General features: G+C 42.1%; 1 protein-coding gene across 1 annotated transcript in view; it reads right to left on the bottom strand.

Moving 5' to 3' along the window:
* The window catches only part of GALNT13 (polypeptide N-acetylgalactosaminyltransferase 13), a 151,891-nt gene that overhangs the window by 37,254 nt on the left and 96,556 nt on the right, over positions 1-18,081 (bottom strand). The window contains exon 9 of the mRNA XM_050899548.1: positions 11,180-11,360. Within this exon, the coding sequence (XP_050755505.1) occupies positions 11,180-11,360 (181 nt within the window). The remainder of the gene's footprint in view (positions 1-11,179; positions 11,361-18,081) is intronic.

The following is an 18,081-nucleotide window of genomic DNA, read 5'->3' as shown; positions in this document are numbered from 1 at the left end:
TATTTCTGCAAATAAAGCATTGCATGATAGTGTGTTGCACTTTTAAAGCTTATTCTATGGCAAAAGATTGAGATTTAAATGTTGCTTTACTCTATAAACATACCTGTAAGGTATGATACTTATACACGCATATTTTAGAGAGAAAGACAGAGGCTAATTAACTCTTACATTGCCAATTTTGTTCAGACACTAAAGAAAAAATATCAATTTTACTGAAATAGATATCAATGGGAACATTATTATGGATAAAATTAATCCAGCATTAAGATGTTTCTCCAGTCCATATCTCAGGAAAGCTTTTAAGAGAGGTAGAGTTGAAAAGAAACCTCTGACTTATGCTTTAAACATCCAGCACCAACGAGTAAAAATTAAGTAGTAAAATTATTGAGGTAGTAGAATAATTTTGGCAGTGAAAACATTTTTCTTGTGAAAAGCATAAAACCCTGCTACATTACAGCTCTTCTTTGCAATAAAAAACATGGAAAATTAGGTGTTCCTGGGAAATTTCGTCTCTTTTACTGATACGTAAGAGTAACAGGAGTGAAACCTGCGCTACTGGGACTATAGCAAGGCTAGAGCTGATTTAAGTGATAAGAGTGTGTATGTTAAAAGATGTATTTTTGCAGCTGTAAAAATTACTAAATACCTTCATAAAAGACCATTACTTTAACATTTGTTTTCTATTGACATTCATTGTATTAAGACGAGACAAGTAGGTCAGCCATCAATCTCTATTTTGTAGGTATCTTAAATGAGTCTCACTTTGAACGTCCATGCAACCCTACGTTTCCCAGCTCGGAAATTTTAGAGGTAAAATACAAAGCCAGCCTCTCTCCTCAATGTATTCAAATACATGTTTTGCATTACCTGGTATTTCAATACTGGGCACGGTATGCATGAGCGTATTATTTTCCCTATTCTGTTTGTATTACATGTAAAGCAATAAAGGTTTTCTTTCTACTCTTCCCTATCAGCTGAAAAGCTACATTAAGTCATTACAGATTTGTAATATGCCCCACAAGGGATATCTTTAGGAAAAAATAATCTAAGGCGGCCCTGGCTGGCTGGCAATGATCTGCCAACCCACACTTTATGCTCCATTTTATTACAAATTTAATAAAATGCTCTTTGCAAATATCAGTGCTATAAATGACACAAAAGATAAACCACGAATTTGATCTGTCTTGATTCGGGTATGTTAATTACACGGGAGCACTTCTGTGTTTGTTGATCTACAAATGTCATCTTTCTCCTTTTAAAAAACCAAGGATATACCCTCTTTTGGAGGGATCACATGTAGGAAGAAACGTTTTAAGCTCCCTTTTAACTGCAGCTTTAGGTTAGGGCCGTATTAACAAGTCAGGAGCTTTGGAACAACTACAAGGCAGGAAAACCCAAATTCTCACACCTCCTCTCATAAGTCCCTTTGAATTAAATCAAGCTAGATGACCCCAAAACCTAAGTCAAACAACATTAATTCTCAAGGCAGTTGCTGGTTTTAATAACGCAGTAGATACTAAATACGAGATACGGAGGTGCCGCAGGTCCTGCCCTTCCTTCCTACAACCCCTCCGCGTGGGAAAGCATCCACGGCGCTTCACCGGCTTCTGCCACGAAACCACTGCGGGCAAGAGGCTGGTACGCAGGAGACGGACACCTGCGATGGAAAGCAGCGGTAATCGCTTTTAAATTCACTGTGCAAAGGGAAGACTACTGCCGTAACCGCCCGCTGTTCCCAATCGGTGGCAGCGGCACGGTCTAATTCAACATACCAGCGCGGATTCGCTCCAGTCTTTTTTCTGCGCATCCTTTTGAAATCAAGGTCAAGTTTGTTACTATTCAAAATCAGAGTTCAATAATGCCAGCCAAATAGTCATTCAGCTGGGGACAGCACGACCTCCCTGGACTCATCCGGAGCCAGTCCCACCGTCCTCCCATCCCCTCTCCTGCCACCGCCGCAGCATCCCCCTCTGCACACTCAGAAATAAGCCCCGGTTTTGGCACGGCTCTCATTTCAGACACCTCCTCACCTACTTGTGCGAAAAACGTATGTGTGTATATATAGACACGTGCAATTTTTACTTGAAAAGTTAAGAAACAGTGAATAACACTATAAAGATAAGTATCTTGCATAATTGCATCATACCTTGAATAATTGCTTTTATTCAATATTTTTTGTGTTTTGGGGTGGTTTTTTTTTTTCAATCAGAGAAGCTCAATAAGCAAGGACTATCAATATGATTCAGGTTTTCAATACTAGTGTCTTAAATAATAAGCAGAGAAGCAGCAGAAGAAAGGGGTTTTTTTGATTCAGGAAGCAATAGCTCAGCTGCCCCCTGCGCTGCTTCTCGTCCTGGAGCCATCCCAGTAAGGCCTGTACGAGCAGTCTCTTACGCGTATGGAGTCAAAGAACATTTCTGGCCCTTAGGAGTGCCTACATGAATGCATTCACCTTCGTCTGGGGTGGAATTAATGCCTAGCCTGAGACTGACTGACCACGAGAAATCTCATCCCTCGTTCACGATGCATTCAGCCCTACAGCTGAATTTGGCTGAGCAAGGAACCAAGGCAGGACCTTTCGTAACTGTGATGCTGAAAAAGTTGCATTAAATTTTGTACTTGCTTTCTTTTTTTTTTCTTTTGTCTTTTTTCCCCCCTTTCTTTTCCTTTTTTTTCTTCTTTTTTTTCCTTTTTTTCCCCCCTTTTTTATCCCTAGCACACGCGTTTCCCATCCTACAGACTACAGGAGGGGCAGCCCAATTCAGCCGTGCAGCGCTTTGCTCCCGTGGAAAATCCTCCGCACGCCGGGCGAGCGCTTTCCTAACCGAAGCAGCGCAGAGCTCAGCCGTCACGCAGGTGCACCAGGGTGGCCACACGTATTTCGCTGCGGGATCGTAATGCCACAGGTTAAATGAACTTATCTTGGAATTAGTGCACTTGCAGCTCCGGCAGTCCTCTAGCGCTAAAATGCTAAATAAGTCAGGGAAGAGTGAAAATGTTTATCAAGAGCTCTTACTTCCTAAATTGATACAGTCATTATCAACCTAATTATATAATTACCCTTGAAAGGAGGATTGCACATCATCTGCTGAGTAAATCTAAGTAAAACACAAGCACTTATCTTGTAATCCCAAATTAAAACTATAAAGTACTATATTTAAATTCTCAATAATGCTTCAAATAAAGTGCTCAAAAAATAATGTAACTTTGCATTTTAGCCTTACTTTAATAGACTAGGTAGGACATGGGAATTGAATACTAACTGATTATTAAGAAGATAAAGTGGTTTAGCAATGCACTAAGTGTACAGAGAAACTGAACTATTACGTGCATTATCTTTTTCAGCTGACTGTGCAAATGCAGGCCTATTCTGAGCATGTAATTATTTCCATTCAGTGATTAGATACAGTATTTTAATGCATAAATTGACATAACTGCCTACATTTAGGAATATACAGGCTGAGTGGAATGAGATATGCTGGAACAACTTGAAAAAGAAGTGAATAAGGCTGCTAGGAATAGTGTGCTGGGTGATTGGAACAGCCTGAGAAGGTACCTACGTGCAAATCCATCTGGGTATACACAAACATGCTTCCATGTGTTGGAAACAATAAAATAAGATGTGTGGTTTTGCACGTGAGAGAGAAAGGTTTAAGAAAGGTGTTGGTTTAATAGCAAAGAACTACCTGGAGCGTAATCCTGCACTGTTGATTTACATCAATTACACTGCAATTTAGTGGATAATAGTGAAAATAACAGAAAGCTGACTGCTAAATATACTAACGGAGATCAGTTATTATTAAGCTATTAGGGTTTTTTACTAGAGATGCCAATAAAAGACCGATACGAAGGGAAGGAGAGAGAATTGCTGAAAGCAAACGAATATGCAGCGCTTGGCTTCGCAGCTTGGCGTTGCATTGGGCACACTTGGCCTCACCGGGATGAGGTCGGCCATCCCGCTTTTGGGCACTTCGCATTCCCAAGGAGTCAGGAAAGAACACTGTCTGCAGTCAGAAAATTGCGAGGATTCGTACTGATTTAGGAGGAGAGTCTCCTCTGTCAGCTCAATTCCCCGGCACCGTTTTAACCTTATCATAAATGAGACGGGCTGCAGAGCGCCACTGACGTCAACTGTAACATGGGCAATACGCAGCAGCTCCTCTGTTTTTCAGAACAAGTTCATATATTTATTTTCTTTTCCAAGAAAGGGACTTCCTTTAATCCCCTTTGAAGTGTATCCAGCATTGCTGAGATGTTTTTAAACTCTCCTGAATTATTTGGCTCTTACGGTTTCAGGCTGTAACCACGCTGCAGACTCTTAGTTAGGCTCCTGCCAAGAAAAATTCAAAGCTCCTTGTCAAATGCAATATTTATACTAAACCAAAAAGGTAAGTGTTCCTTACTACAATTATATTTTGTGATCTTACTCTCAGTTTTCAAACCCATCCCAGCCTCAGCAAACAGAGCTTTCACAACCCTGGGACATGGCTTCAGAGAGAGAGCAAAGCCACTCTGCGCTCCAAAACACACAGCGAAAATAGATCTGCACTGTTTCCCCACACACCAATGCAAATACTCTACAAACAGAGCCTTTTTTCTACAAGAATTGTTCCTCCTCCTCTCACCATGTGACAAATTAAGCCTATTTTTCCACTCAAAACATTCTGCACAGAATTTAATCTGTGTGGTTCTCCTTTTTTTTTTTTTTTTAAATCTAGGTTGGCTATATTAAAAATTCTGTTTCTTAACTCATCTGAGCACGTGGCATGAACACACAGGCAACACACAGGATGGCCAAATTCAAGGGTAGCAGAAATAAAAGATTTTATTCTTATTCACACACACCTTCTACAAAGATACAGGAAGGCAGCAATTTTAATTACATCTAAGACCACAAAAAATGTCAGATGGGCTCTTCTGTAGTGGAGTTCTATTTTTACAAGCAGACAGCCTCAAGAAAGCAATTCATAACTCAACTGATCAAGACTTTTACCTTGAAATACAATTACTAGGTGTGCACCCTAATTATGGCGAGAGATATATTTAACACAACGCCACTGTGAACAACCATTGGTTCCTCTTCCTCTTAGGACATCATCTAAGAAATCAAATTAATCAGGTCCCAGAGGAGAACTGAGTAGATGAGTGTGCGCTGATAGATAATAGCTTCAGAGACCTAATTACTGAAATGCAACTTTCTTTGTTCTCTAACAGAATCATCTAGAGATCTGTATATTTCAGATTAATAAACTAAGAGAAATGCGTATCAGACAAAAGGATAAAAAAGCAGCTTAATAACATTGGGAAATAATTTCTGACATTTAGTAATGACCTATTAAAAAAAAATCTACTATTTCCTATGCATTTTTATTAAGAATTTTTTTAGTTAAAATGTTATTGTTAACTTTATTTTCTAAAACCTCTAAGTACCTTTCTCCTCCATTTGCTTCTTAATCCTGAGGAACATGATCATCATCACATTTTAATTGTCAATTAATATCGCATATTCATAAATAACTTCAAAAAAGATCAGAAAAAACAAAGGAGACCTCTATTGAAATTCTTTCCAGGGACTGAAGCAGCAACAGACATTAAGATTGGAATTAAACAAATCTTGTCCTGACAGCATCACTGTTACTGACCTAATTTCACCTCTCTATGTCAATAAAATTTTGTTCATAGGTTCTCTATTTGAATTTTGTGCAAATCTGCAAATGCGTAAGTCTGTAAAGAACAGAGTACATTCAGCAGCACTAAATTTCTGCTGATTTGTGCTCATTTCAGAAGTGAAGAGCAGTTTTGTTCATAGAAAGACAAGTAATAACTTAACAATAAATACAAGAAGTGCATTGGCATTTCACCTTATCTTTTCTAATAAAAAGGGACGGTTTCACTAGCAATTGTCGTGACAAAAACCGAACCATTTTATGCTGCGTTGGCTCCACAGCTGTACCTATAACTAACAACTGCAGGCAAATGACCGAGGGATTATTAACTTGCACCCCTGCCCACAGAGCTGAGCTTAAGAAGAACTGAAGCTGAGCCTTCAAGACCAGCCACCCCTCCTGTGCGCGCCCTTCGCACGCTGAAAGCTCTCCAGGGTCGTTTGCCATCGCCGGGCTAACGCGTTCGAAGGTGGGATGCCTGTCCCGCAGGGATGCTCATCAGCAAGGAGCACGCCAAAGCACAGCGGAGGTGCAAGGGGTGGGAGAGGGGAGGACGCGGCGGTCAGGGCAGCGGTGGCAGCGGGGGGGGAACCCACCCCGGGACAGGTTGCCCACACGCGGCACAATTCAGCAGGAGGGATGATCTCCCCGCCTGGCTCGGGGTTGGGGCCAGGAGGGGGCTGACAAGAAGGGGAGACGTGGTAATTTATGGCTTTACGAGGGTCTCCTCAGCGATTGTGCAAGGGCTCTTCAAGGGAGGCGCCGGCACAACCCGAACGCTGTGCTATAATCCACCACGAATGGACAGAGCCATTTAAATCGGTTGCAAACACAGCTGCCTTCCTCCCCTCCCCAGGCAGCAGAATTCCCATGTATTTAAATGCTGGCAAGATAAGCCCCTTTTGCTTCGTCTAATTGAGGTTTTATTTTTATCACCAGTAGCCAAAGGCACGCTCAAACCCAGATACCCTGGGGGTGCAGAGGGAATGTCCCCCCCGTACAGTCCTGCACCTGGAGCTGAAATACTGCAGTGTCGTTCTGATTTCCATCTTACTATCTTCCCATCTTTTCGGATGGAGACTGCATTTTTAGAGCCACCTTGGCATCATACTGGTATAAAAGAAAGGGCAAAAGGACCCCAGCCCTGTGCCAACCCTGGGGAAATTGTGATAGGGGAATTGATAGAGAACTGCCCTCCCCAGCTGGAAGGAGGAAAACGATGCCTCCGCTAACGGCTTCTCCTTCCCGCAGGAATCGCTGTGGAAAGCGGTATTTGCAATGCATGGTTGTCCCACTGGATGTCAGACTGCTGAAAAATGGTTCGTTAAAGAGAGCCTTGCATTTATATCTGTGCTTAGGAGCCTAAATTAAAATGGCCTACGGCAAGAACTGGTCTTCTCACCTCGGAAGGCAGCTGACGAAATGCAGGCTGGAAAGCCTAATATTGGACATCCAAGTTAAAAAATGTTGCTGACAAAATCCTCCCCTGCTGCTTGCTGAGACCTAAGAAATTGTAAAGGTAACCGCAAAACTGACTATCCAAAGTGATTTCAGAAGTTCATCTCTAATATAACAAGAAATAATCTGTAATTCCTGTCCAAGATACAAGTGCTAACGAGGAAACTTCAAAACGCACGCTCATTTGACCTCTTACGCGGCAGGAGCTCTTCTAGACAGAGCTTCACAAGGGCTTCTGCCACCAAAAGCACCTGCATGTTTCCAAAAGTCCAAACTGGGCATTTTCTACCCAGCTGAACCGCGGGATACTGGCCAGTTCAGAAGATGACATGTCAGTATTCACCACTCCTCTAAACCGGAGAGCATCCATCCATCCATCCATCCATCCATCCATCCCCTTGACGGAAGACGGCCACGCCAAATAACGCCCTGCGACAGCAGCACCACACAGACAGCTCCAGGCTGGAACCAGTGGCAGAAAGGATTAAGGTCCTGACTTACACCATCCAACACACTCCTCACACCCACTTTCAAAACTAAATCTCATATTTAAAACACTTAGATCTGCAGAGGTATGACCTCATTGCTCCATTTACACGGCGTTCTGCAATGTGTGCACTCCGATAGATGGGAATCAGTCTTTCTTACTGCCACTTCCCTGAGTTTTATGGTTTTTTTACTTGGGTGGTTCCAAATTAATCTATCGCATTGGAGGTCTGACATATCAAATCAGTGAAGGAGCAGAGCAGGGAAAGTCTGTAGTGAGGGGGTCGCTCCAGGTTTTGCAGATGTGCTGGAGAACTAGTCAAGCCGGTCAAAGGTAGGCTTAAATCAGATATCTTTTTCCATGGCCTTTTTATTTTAATTTCTACATCCAAACTTAACCTTTTGCTCAGCACTAAATTCCTCACTCCCACAACTCAGAATATCTCAGTGGAAATTCTGTGGAAGCAAAGAACAATAAAAATCAAGGCCTATTGGAGGAATCCTGCTGAACCAAACGGCCCCTTGCTTAGAAGACCCCAAAACAAAAAGAAAAGCAACAGAAGAGAGAAAAAAAGAGTTCTGATCCAGGATTTGGAGTGTTCCGTTTAGGAATCTGAAAATTAAAACATGACCAATTTGGGAGCATTTTTTAACTGAAATATCAACACATTTTAGAAAACTACACAGCAGCAATTTCATCTGGCACTCCTTTTGAAACTGGAATTTTTAAATTATTCCACCATGCATATCACTATTCTAGTTGCCTTTCAATGCATTTTGCTAATATCTCATTTAAAATGTATTGTATTTTAAGTAGCCCTTAATATGATATTTTTAGAGCTTGAGCTCACCTAAATGCTTTAAAGCAACTAACTCCTAATCAGCCTAGAAAAACTTGCTGTCAAGGCAGAATATAAAAGCACAGAGAGTGCAATGTGTTCACCACTATATGGTGAATACATACTGTTAGTACTTGCATGCCTCGCACTCTTAAGAAAATGTACGCTTTCAGGGTAAATTATTAGAAATGCATTCCGTTCAACAAAAATGCAATGGGAACTTTGTATTATGAGACTGCACAAAAAAAGAACTTAATAAGGGAGAAGTGAATTAAAGAATGGTTAATCCCATGTGATATATTTATGGTTTGAACTTGACTGCATCTTAGTTTGGCTCTTGCTACCGGTCCTGAAGTCAGGAACATTTAGTCTTCTTCCATGGTTTCATCCCTCCTACTGGACCAAGAAACCTTGTTCCCTGGAGAGAACAGACTTACTTTTCCTTGAGGAGACCAGACGTTCCTCCTTGGATGTTCCACGCTGAGCCCTGCTGCCAGAGCACCCGGAGAAGATGCACTCGAGAAGGTATTTCAAAAGGATGGCGGAAATCTGCCTGCACCTCTCTCCCTTACGACGCAACGGCCCTTCCTCCAAGCTGGAGGCAGAGCCGTACGAACGCTTCCCAAAAACCCTCGGTGCCAACCCAGACCTCTGACTGATGGCGATCCTCAGTCTGTTGACATTTTTTTTAAGACTTGTTTCATGCTTGCATCTTTTGGTTGTATACACATTTATATACATCTATATTTAGTGTACATACACATTTATGTACATCTATATTTAGTGTACATATAAGGTATAGTTATATAAATATCTTTTTCACACCGTTAGCAGGGCACTTAAGATGTGCACAGACTTTTTTTTATGGTGCTTTAAATTTTTTGGCTTGACAAGGCTTTTCCAGGAGAGACTCGGAATATTTTATGAGCACCTACTGCGACAGCCACAGGACACATGCAATAACCCATGCAGAAACCAAGAGTCTTCCGACTTCACAGCTTGTGATTACATGTTGGCACCTGATGATTGACTGAGATGTCCTGAACCCCTGGAAAAATCAAAGCACTAAAACAGCTTGCGGAAACAAGCAGGTCTGCAGCCGGAATGAGCTGAGGTATAATAACAGTAAATTGTGCTGGAGATGAAACGCAAAACCCATAGGGATAATAATATGGTCCGGGGTTTACTTCTTGGTGATAGTGAAAATTTAAACTGATTCTGTTGCTACAGAATTTAAATTGGGAGAAAGTTTAAAGATGGAAGAATGGGAAGATTATCCCAGGGCACACAATAAAATAGTAACAATAGCTTACATAGTCTATGGCTTCTCTCTACAACAGACATTTTAAATAACAATTTATAAATACCGTGAAAAATAACTGGCTTTCATACGTGAGACATTGTATATTCTGGCTTTTGAACTGAAGCAATTTAGTTTTTATTAACTGTATAATTTTGAGGTATCAGTAAAACTGTTTGGAGTAAAAAACCCACCCATTTTATATACAAGTCTTTAAAAGAAAAATAACGTTATAAAGTATATTAACCTTATTTTTTCATTTATTTCAGCCAAATCAAATTAAATAAAACTACTGGACCTGATTTATAGATTTGTAGAAAGAAAAAGCTTAGCTCAAAACCCCTGCTTTCAGAGGTTGGCTGTGACCAAAGGACTACTTGAAATACAGGTGCTAAATAGTTCTTACTAGAGAGCCAGCACTGAAGGTACGTACTCTTTTTTTCCTGATCATGGCCACTCGTTAAAGTTTTTGATTCTTGTGTTTGTTCAGGGGAAAAAAAAAAAAGTTTTGTTTAAAACTCTAAGTTTGATAAAAAATGAACTGTCTCCAAGTCTAATTGTTCAAGCAAACAGGTAAATTTTAAAAGATGAAAGTAAGAACATGAAAACTGCCATGTAAGAGACTTGAGGGTAGTTATTATATTATTCTAAAGACCATAATTGCCTTTAGATAAAAACACCCCCAGCTTTAATATAACGTTAGGTTATTTCATCAAAATATTTGCCCACACTATAACCCTTAACAACTGTTGTAAGATCAAATAGGAATATGTTTTTTATCTCATATAATTGTGTGTGATACGTGTGATTATACCGTACATAATTTGTATGTGCTATGTGCGCTATACTGAGAGATAAATGAAAATCGCCAATAAAAAGGAAGAGAAATCTGTACGTTTAAAAGAGGGTGTTCCTCCCGAGGACTGACGCTCGGCAGTGGTGAGACAGAAGGACGTGGTGCAGATACTCGATGGCACTGAGACCTGTGCTCCGTGCGGGCTCCTGCTGTCCATGCAGCGACCCGGAGCACCTCTGCTCTCCCTCCCGTTGACGCCTTCTGAAGGGACCTTCAGGGATCGCAGGGATAATCCGGCCAAATTCTGCATTTCTTAGACTAAATGGGTCAAAGAGCTTTCCCACCTGGTTGCAAACTAACGTTATGAGAATAACGTCCTGAAAAAAACCCTTATGCTCTTCGGGAGAGGAGGAACCTTAACTAACATTCTTACCTTGGGAACAGAATATAGAAGGTTTTGACACATGGAAAGGACATTCCCTTGAATTTTGAAAGCACTTTGCTGTTATGCCTCAATTTTTAGTGCATATACATGCATACATGTCTACGCTTCCCTGTACGTGCCTTACATTTACACTGTCCTTTTTTTGGACAGCTTTACAGATCGTAATATGGTCAGAAAATAATTTCTTACCTGGGGATATTATATAGAAGAAGTCCTTAAACTCATCCATCCAGACCTCTGCCAGTCTCCTGTTGTTCTTGTTGATGACGTGTCCCGTGCCACCAGGGAAGGTGTACGGTGTTGCCTTTCGGAAAACGTGGCCGACGTGCGAGCAGGTGACAATCTCAAGGGAGCCGCCGCACTGCCAAATCTGAAATTAAAATATGCAGAAAACGCTGACTAAAACAAATACAGAACATGCCGAGTTTACAGCAGGAGGGGCTCTGACAGACAGGTTAGCAGCTATCTCCTGATTTATTTCCCCAGGTCACAATTCAACAGGGAATTTCAAGCAAAAGTTTAAGGGAAACAGCAGGGGCACAACTCTTGATAGTAATGAAAGTGCACAGACTTCAACTGCGACGTGAAAGCTTGCGTGAATGGTTCGCCTGGTTCCGTGTCCTTACAGCATAAACACACACAAACCATGGTCTTAGAAAGGTGTCATGCTAGAGTGGAGTAAGTGTAGGGTAGGGATGGCATCTGTGTATTTGAATTTTCCAGGATTTCAAAATATTTAAAGAAACGGAGAAGAACTTTTACTTTTATATATATATATAAGTATATATATGTATGTAGTTTTGAAAGCAGAATCGTGTTGATGACCATCCCGAGCAAAGGCACCGCAGATCTTGGTTAATATCACAGACAGCAAGAGAAAGCAGCAAGCACGGGTACTCTGAACATCACAGAACCACAGAAGCGAAACACAGATGCAAAACATACTTTCTCTCATTCATACCCTGGTGAGTACCATGATCAACTCAACACAAAAAAAAAGTTATAAACAAAGAAGAGAATTTGATGAACTTCTCCTAGACACAAACTGTCCCTTTCCACTACTGGAGCCAAAATCTATACTCTGAGTAAGCTCCGTGCCTTCAATATGACTGCACAAGTATAAAAAAATCATATAATCCTGGACTTTAATACCCTGTTGTTAAATGAAGTAACATATTTTTCTGTCAGATCACTAGAGTCTTGGTATGATACACATCAGTTTGTGTATCAACCGCTGTTCTGCAATCTCCCATCTTTCTAGGCTCTGAAAAGAACTAGAGAAGAAACCAAAGAAGGCTGAAGGTCTGAGTTTGCAGAACTGGAGGCATAGCATAGGCAGCCGGGTGAACAACGGGGCAAGCGAAGCTTTCCATCGGATGCTGACAGGGTTACAAAGCTGCGCTGTTCTGCCAGGCAATATCGATTCCCTGGGATTCGCTCTTCACTATAAGGTTCGCTGACATTTCTGGCATCAACAAAGGTACCACCAACTGCCCAGTTCCTTATTTAGGCTTGTCCCACCCTTTGCTTTAGTCTCCTCCTAAGCAGCCAGCAGGACTAAAATTTACAATACCTCCTGGCAATAAAACACAGAGTTTAAGAACCACTGGGTGTTTTAAACAGGAACGCTGCTAGTCTTGTAATTAGAGCTCCTCAACACAGACGTAAGTTACCATAGTAACTTAATGCAGATTTTATTTAATTAGGGCTAAATCTTTTTACATAATTTCATTAGCATGCGAAGTGATGTACTCTGTTGGGATAGGCAATGACAGCATCAAAATATTCTTGTGTTTAACACCTTGTGCTTTGCAGCTCAGTGACAACTAGTCAGTTCAGGTGAAACTTCAAGCTGATGGATGCCAAGGAAGAGGCGACTGTGCCAAAAGGGAGCATGCATTAAAACTGAGATGCACGCTACTGATACGTTTACAAAGCAACCTGGGAGTAACTCACTGGACAGGACAGTAACGAGCACATGCAATTTTCGGTGCGCTTTAACCCATGGTCTCTGCCCCAGGACCAGGATTTCCCCCCCAGGTTGCTCCTGCTCTCCCCCTCCGACTACTCTCCCCAGCAGGAAATTCCTCCCACGCTACCACTTTTTAAAATGTGTGTTCCTCTACATTTTTTTAAGCACATTTTTGGCTGTCCTTGGTACAATCTGCTATCTATTACAGTTGTCCTAGGAATGCGGATGAACCTGCACCCTGTTCAGAAGAAAAGGGCTTTTACCTTTTCAATCTTATTTAAAAAAAACCAAACAAATCAACCTTCCTGAGTATTCCCTGGTAAAATGACTACTTTCCAAAAGTTCATATAATGGTTAAGGATTGTGGGATTCCAGAGATCTCTTTGCAATACAGACAAGATGCACCGTGGTGTATCTTGTATGCACCATCTTGTATACATTGGAACACTCTTCATTGCAGCTACAGTGAATACCAAAATTGCCCCTGATACTTTGCTATTGCAGAGCTCTTTGTAGACAACTCCTCAAGGCAGGTATTCATTACCTGCCAGCACCCTCTTCCTGACACTGGTGACTGCTCCATGTAATACTCCAAGAACTTTTGAGAGAAACTGCCATTAAATTTTATTGCAGTCTTTTTCATTTTAACATTCATTATGTTTTTTAATCCAGCAAAATTTACAGGGATAGAATTTACTTGATCCTATAGCTTGGGAATCAGATATTTCCAATGAACTGTATCTTTCCTCCAACGTGCCTAGATTTTTCTGCCCATGGCAACGCTTTTACGAATTATTGCTTTCCTACAGTCCTGCTAGTCATCTTAGCTCCCTCCTCCCAGAAAAAGGACAACGAACGGAGCCTGTATCTCACCCCAGACTGCTACCTCAAGACTTTCTGCCCACCAAAACCCACCCTTGGCAAACCTCCGCAATCCCTGTGCTAAGCACCCACCGGCAGCGTTTGCGCGGTGGGAACCGCAGCCCTTGGGTCAGCGATATTCCAATTTACTGACCTCCCACCCATCGTAATAGGTGGTGAGGGCCCTGACGGCGACTCAAAGCGCTGAGGGACTAAAGACAGCCAGACTGCAAGATCCATGTCTCTCGTTTAAAAAAAAAAAAAAAAAGTTTTAACTCTAATTTTCACACTGAATTTCTCATAAACCAGTTATTGTCACAGCATAATTTTCAAGGTTGAAGGTGTCTTCCTTCCCTTCTCCTCTGAGGTTTAACCCTTCTCCTTCCACCTGAATGAATCCCCCAAAATCAGATATTCTTCCAACCATGGTACTTGAATCAGACTTCAACTCCCTCTCTGCATCTTCCAACCCAGCATGTTCCATGAGTTTATTGCCCACCTTTTGTGAAAAGTTATTTAGTGAAAAAAAACGACATCCACCTGCAGCTTTACAGTTAAGAAACTCTAATAGTGACCTGTCCCCAGCCTGACACCTCGTCCTTCAGCACTAGCCATTTTCCCACCCACCAGCTCATATCAACCTCCCTCTTCTCCTGACTCAGGAGGTAATTTCCAGAGTGCCCCTCATTGAAATGTTTCGGTGAAGAACAGATCCAGCAGATCTGCCACATCTCCTTGGTCTGGAAAATGAGGTGTCAAACCCAGCGTGTTATAATTGACCTTCTGTAAACCCATGCGAGACTAACCCACTTTCTATTTATCTTTTTGCTTACAAATATTAATTCATTCAAAAATTTGTGGTAAGACACTGCACGCCATGGAATTAAAACTAAGGCTTGTATTTGCCCACATAAGTTATCCCTTTTTAAACACAGGCATTAATTATTTAGAACTACCTTTGATTTCACAGACATGTTAAATCCATTCCTATTATTGCATAAAACGAGTGCATTAAACTCCGTGTGATCTCTGTGCAGCCCACTGCCAGGATTCTTTCCCCTTCCATAATTTCTGAACAGTGAGTCAATGTCAGTTCCCGCAAATCTCAGCGCATGTCAGTCAGCAATATTTAAGGCTAATAATAATTTGTACGCAAATAAAAACAAAACAACTTCGAGGCTTTACTCCAAATTTTAAAACAAGCAGGAAAAATACTCCTGTAGCTACGCTGATGGTTATGTTTGGGTGGCGGGAGTACTTCTCATCTACCTATATCCGAAAAGGAAACATCACAGATGCCAGCTCGTCCTTGACAGGCGAATCTCTCCAGCCCACTTAAAGCAAATCCCATCACTTGCTTCCCCGTTCCGCCGGAGCTTTCTGCTCCTTGGTACGACAAGGCTGCGAGTGCCCTGCGTCAGCGGCGCTGCCGAAGCTGGCATCACCGGGTACGAGGCCGGCATCACAGCTCCGGCCGTTTCCATGGACACCCACACCCGACGGGGATGGAACCGGGGTGTGGGTGGGGGGCCGGGGTGGGGGTCCGGGTGAGCCGGGCACCGGGGGGCACGCGGCCCAACGCCCAGATGTTGGCGCAGCTGCTGCTGCAATTAACCCCCATGAAGGGGAGTTTTACAAACAACGCTGCCGCGTTACTGGTTACTACCTGACACTCGGGGCTATAATTTCCTCGCAAATCCCTTTTACGACAAAATACGTAAAACTAACTCCAAATGAGATATAAGACTCTTCAAAGTTTAGATAAAAATAAGACTAAAATTTCAGGTTGCAGAGATATAAACACCAAAAGCAAATGCTTTACATGTTAACAATTCTACTTACTTCATTTTAGAAAATATTTCTTTACATAAAGGGCTTCTTTCGGTACACGTGTGTGTTTATCGATGATGGTGTTAGATTAAACATCTCTCATGTATATACACAGATCAAAGCTATGGTAAAAAAATCCCCAAAGATTACTGCAGTCGGAAAGTAAGTTAACACGTAAGCACAGTTACGTTAAATGAGTTAAACTTGTTTGTTGCTATGAACTGATGCGTAAGTAATACTTAGGGGAAAAAAAAAAATCCTGAAAACTCTAATACCAAAGATCTCTATAATGAAATCAACTGAACTGGTGTATCTTGAATATTTTCCCTCCAGAAACATAAGAATCCTGACATATAGAAAAATTAATGCAGTCCAAAGAAAGGGAAAAATGTTGCATGCTTTAAATGTAAGCACATAAACATATTTTGAGTACAATTTCTGAGCAAACCATGCTCCTAAAATTAGTTAATATAGCCAAACAGCTAAGGAACATTGAAAAGCACAGAGAGAGATTTTCAGTCTGTTTGCCAGGTGATTAGGGATTTATATACCCCAGATTCCACTCACCAACACACAAAATTAGTTTCAATGTCACAGTGTACTTCTGAACATAATCTCACATGCACGCAACCTTTCCAGCCCGGCCAGGAGTTACACGCTGTTACGCCTGGAATTATACAGCGCTGGTCTTCCAGTCACCCAAATCAATGACTCCACTAAAACCGTTTACTTAAAGATGTTTAAACGCCCTCTTACGCCTATAATTTCGCAGCTGACAGTTGAGACCTCACATCACAGTCAGGCTGAAAAACTGCTATTAATAATCCCTTGTGCGCATCCGGAAAAGCTTCATCAATAGCATCCAGCCTCACCAGTACTTCCATCAAGAAAGCCGCGGCCTTCAGGGCGTTCCTGCTGGGTCCGGCAGCAGCGGCAGCCGCCGCGGGCGGGACATAGCGAGGGGGCCACGGTTCGGCCATGCCCGTTTTCTTGCACCGAGACCCTCATTTTTGCTGTGCCACGGTTCACACACGCTATAATATGAGCGTCTTTAAAGATCGGATACTACGCTAAGTTACAAGTGAATTAAACATCCTTGCTCCTTATTCATTTACTACAGGAATTCCCACAACAGTCAAAAGAGGAGGTTCAGAGACCAAGAACAACGTATAACTGTATCGCACTGCTTGGGAAATACACATGGAAACGTTTGCTACCCGCTTCTGCATTTCTAACAGCTGCCAGAAAACCAAAAGTAAACAGTGCGTTATTCCTGTTAGAGTACGCGTTTGCTTTCTCTAGCCTTGCTCTGGCCTACTTGGACTCCTCTAAAGAGTAATCTTTTTTTTCTGACGGACAGATTATTTTTAATACCCTTTCCAAAGCTATATGAGCTCCTTTCTGACTATCAAGTTTTCAGGGCATTCTCCGATTGGGAAAAAACACTTACAGAATTTAACAGAAAATTAAAAATGTTTAAGGAATTCTATAAATAAAAAGACAGTAAATGAGGTTTTCATTTACTAAAGTAGATTTCCACCCCACCCCACCCCCCAATCGCCATTATTAAAAGACATCCTCCAAAAGGCATCATTAAAGACTGCTCAGCAACGAGCAGCAGCGCAGCGAAAAGACGAAATATCCATTTACCCAGAAATAAGGAAACCGTACACAGCCGCACACGTCACCACGCTCACGGGAACGGAGCGGCTGCCCCGACAGGACAGACCGACTTCGACTGCGTGTCGCCAGTCCGTGCTGCCAGACTCGGCTCCGGCGCTGCCGGGACCCCGCTGCGGGACCCCGCTGCGGATGCTGCTCCCGAGCCCTGCCGGCAGCACCGCATCCAGCCCAGAAACACCTCTGTGCCTCTTTGAGACCAAAACCGCCGCGAATCCTTTGAATCATTACGTTGGGGATAATGCCGCTGCTGGCTGCGGATGAGACGGTCGCAGACGTCAGCCAGGGAAGGCAAAGGCACTTTGTAACGGTTTTTTGAGGATGCAGGGATTAACAAGACAGGGTTTTTTGGTTTTGTTTTCTGAATACCGGACCAACGCCAAAACTAACCCCCTCCCATTTGACGATAAACACATCCAACGTAGTAAGAGCTCTAGAAACATCCTTATGGCTGACTCCTATTATAGCAATTTTCCAACCCAAGATTTAGTCTCAGTGTTTTCCTGACTGCAATGAGTTATTCTGGAAACCTGCTGGATAATTGCAGGTTTGTAACGCGGCTGCTGGAGGAACCTCCTCAGCCCCTTGGCACTCTTTGCTATCAATTTTCTGCAGATGTTTTACATCAGATAGGTTTTTAAATGCAGAGGCCTTTTATCGATCCAGTCATACTTGATGTACTTGACTATTTGGTTGGTTTTCTTTACAGACGAAGGCTCTAAATACCAAGAAATAGCATCGCGGGGCC

This window comes from Gymnogyps californianus, chromosome 7 (assembly GCF_018139145.2).
Source record: "Gymnogyps californianus isolate 813 chromosome 7, ASM1813914v2, whole genome shotgun sequence".
In the NCBI taxonomy this organism is placed as follows: Eukaryota; Metazoa; Chordata; class Aves; order Accipitriformes; family Cathartidae; genus Gymnogyps; species Gymnogyps californianus.
Note: the sequence above shows the minus strand (reverse complement) of the source record. Positions and strands in the feature narration are given on the sequence as shown.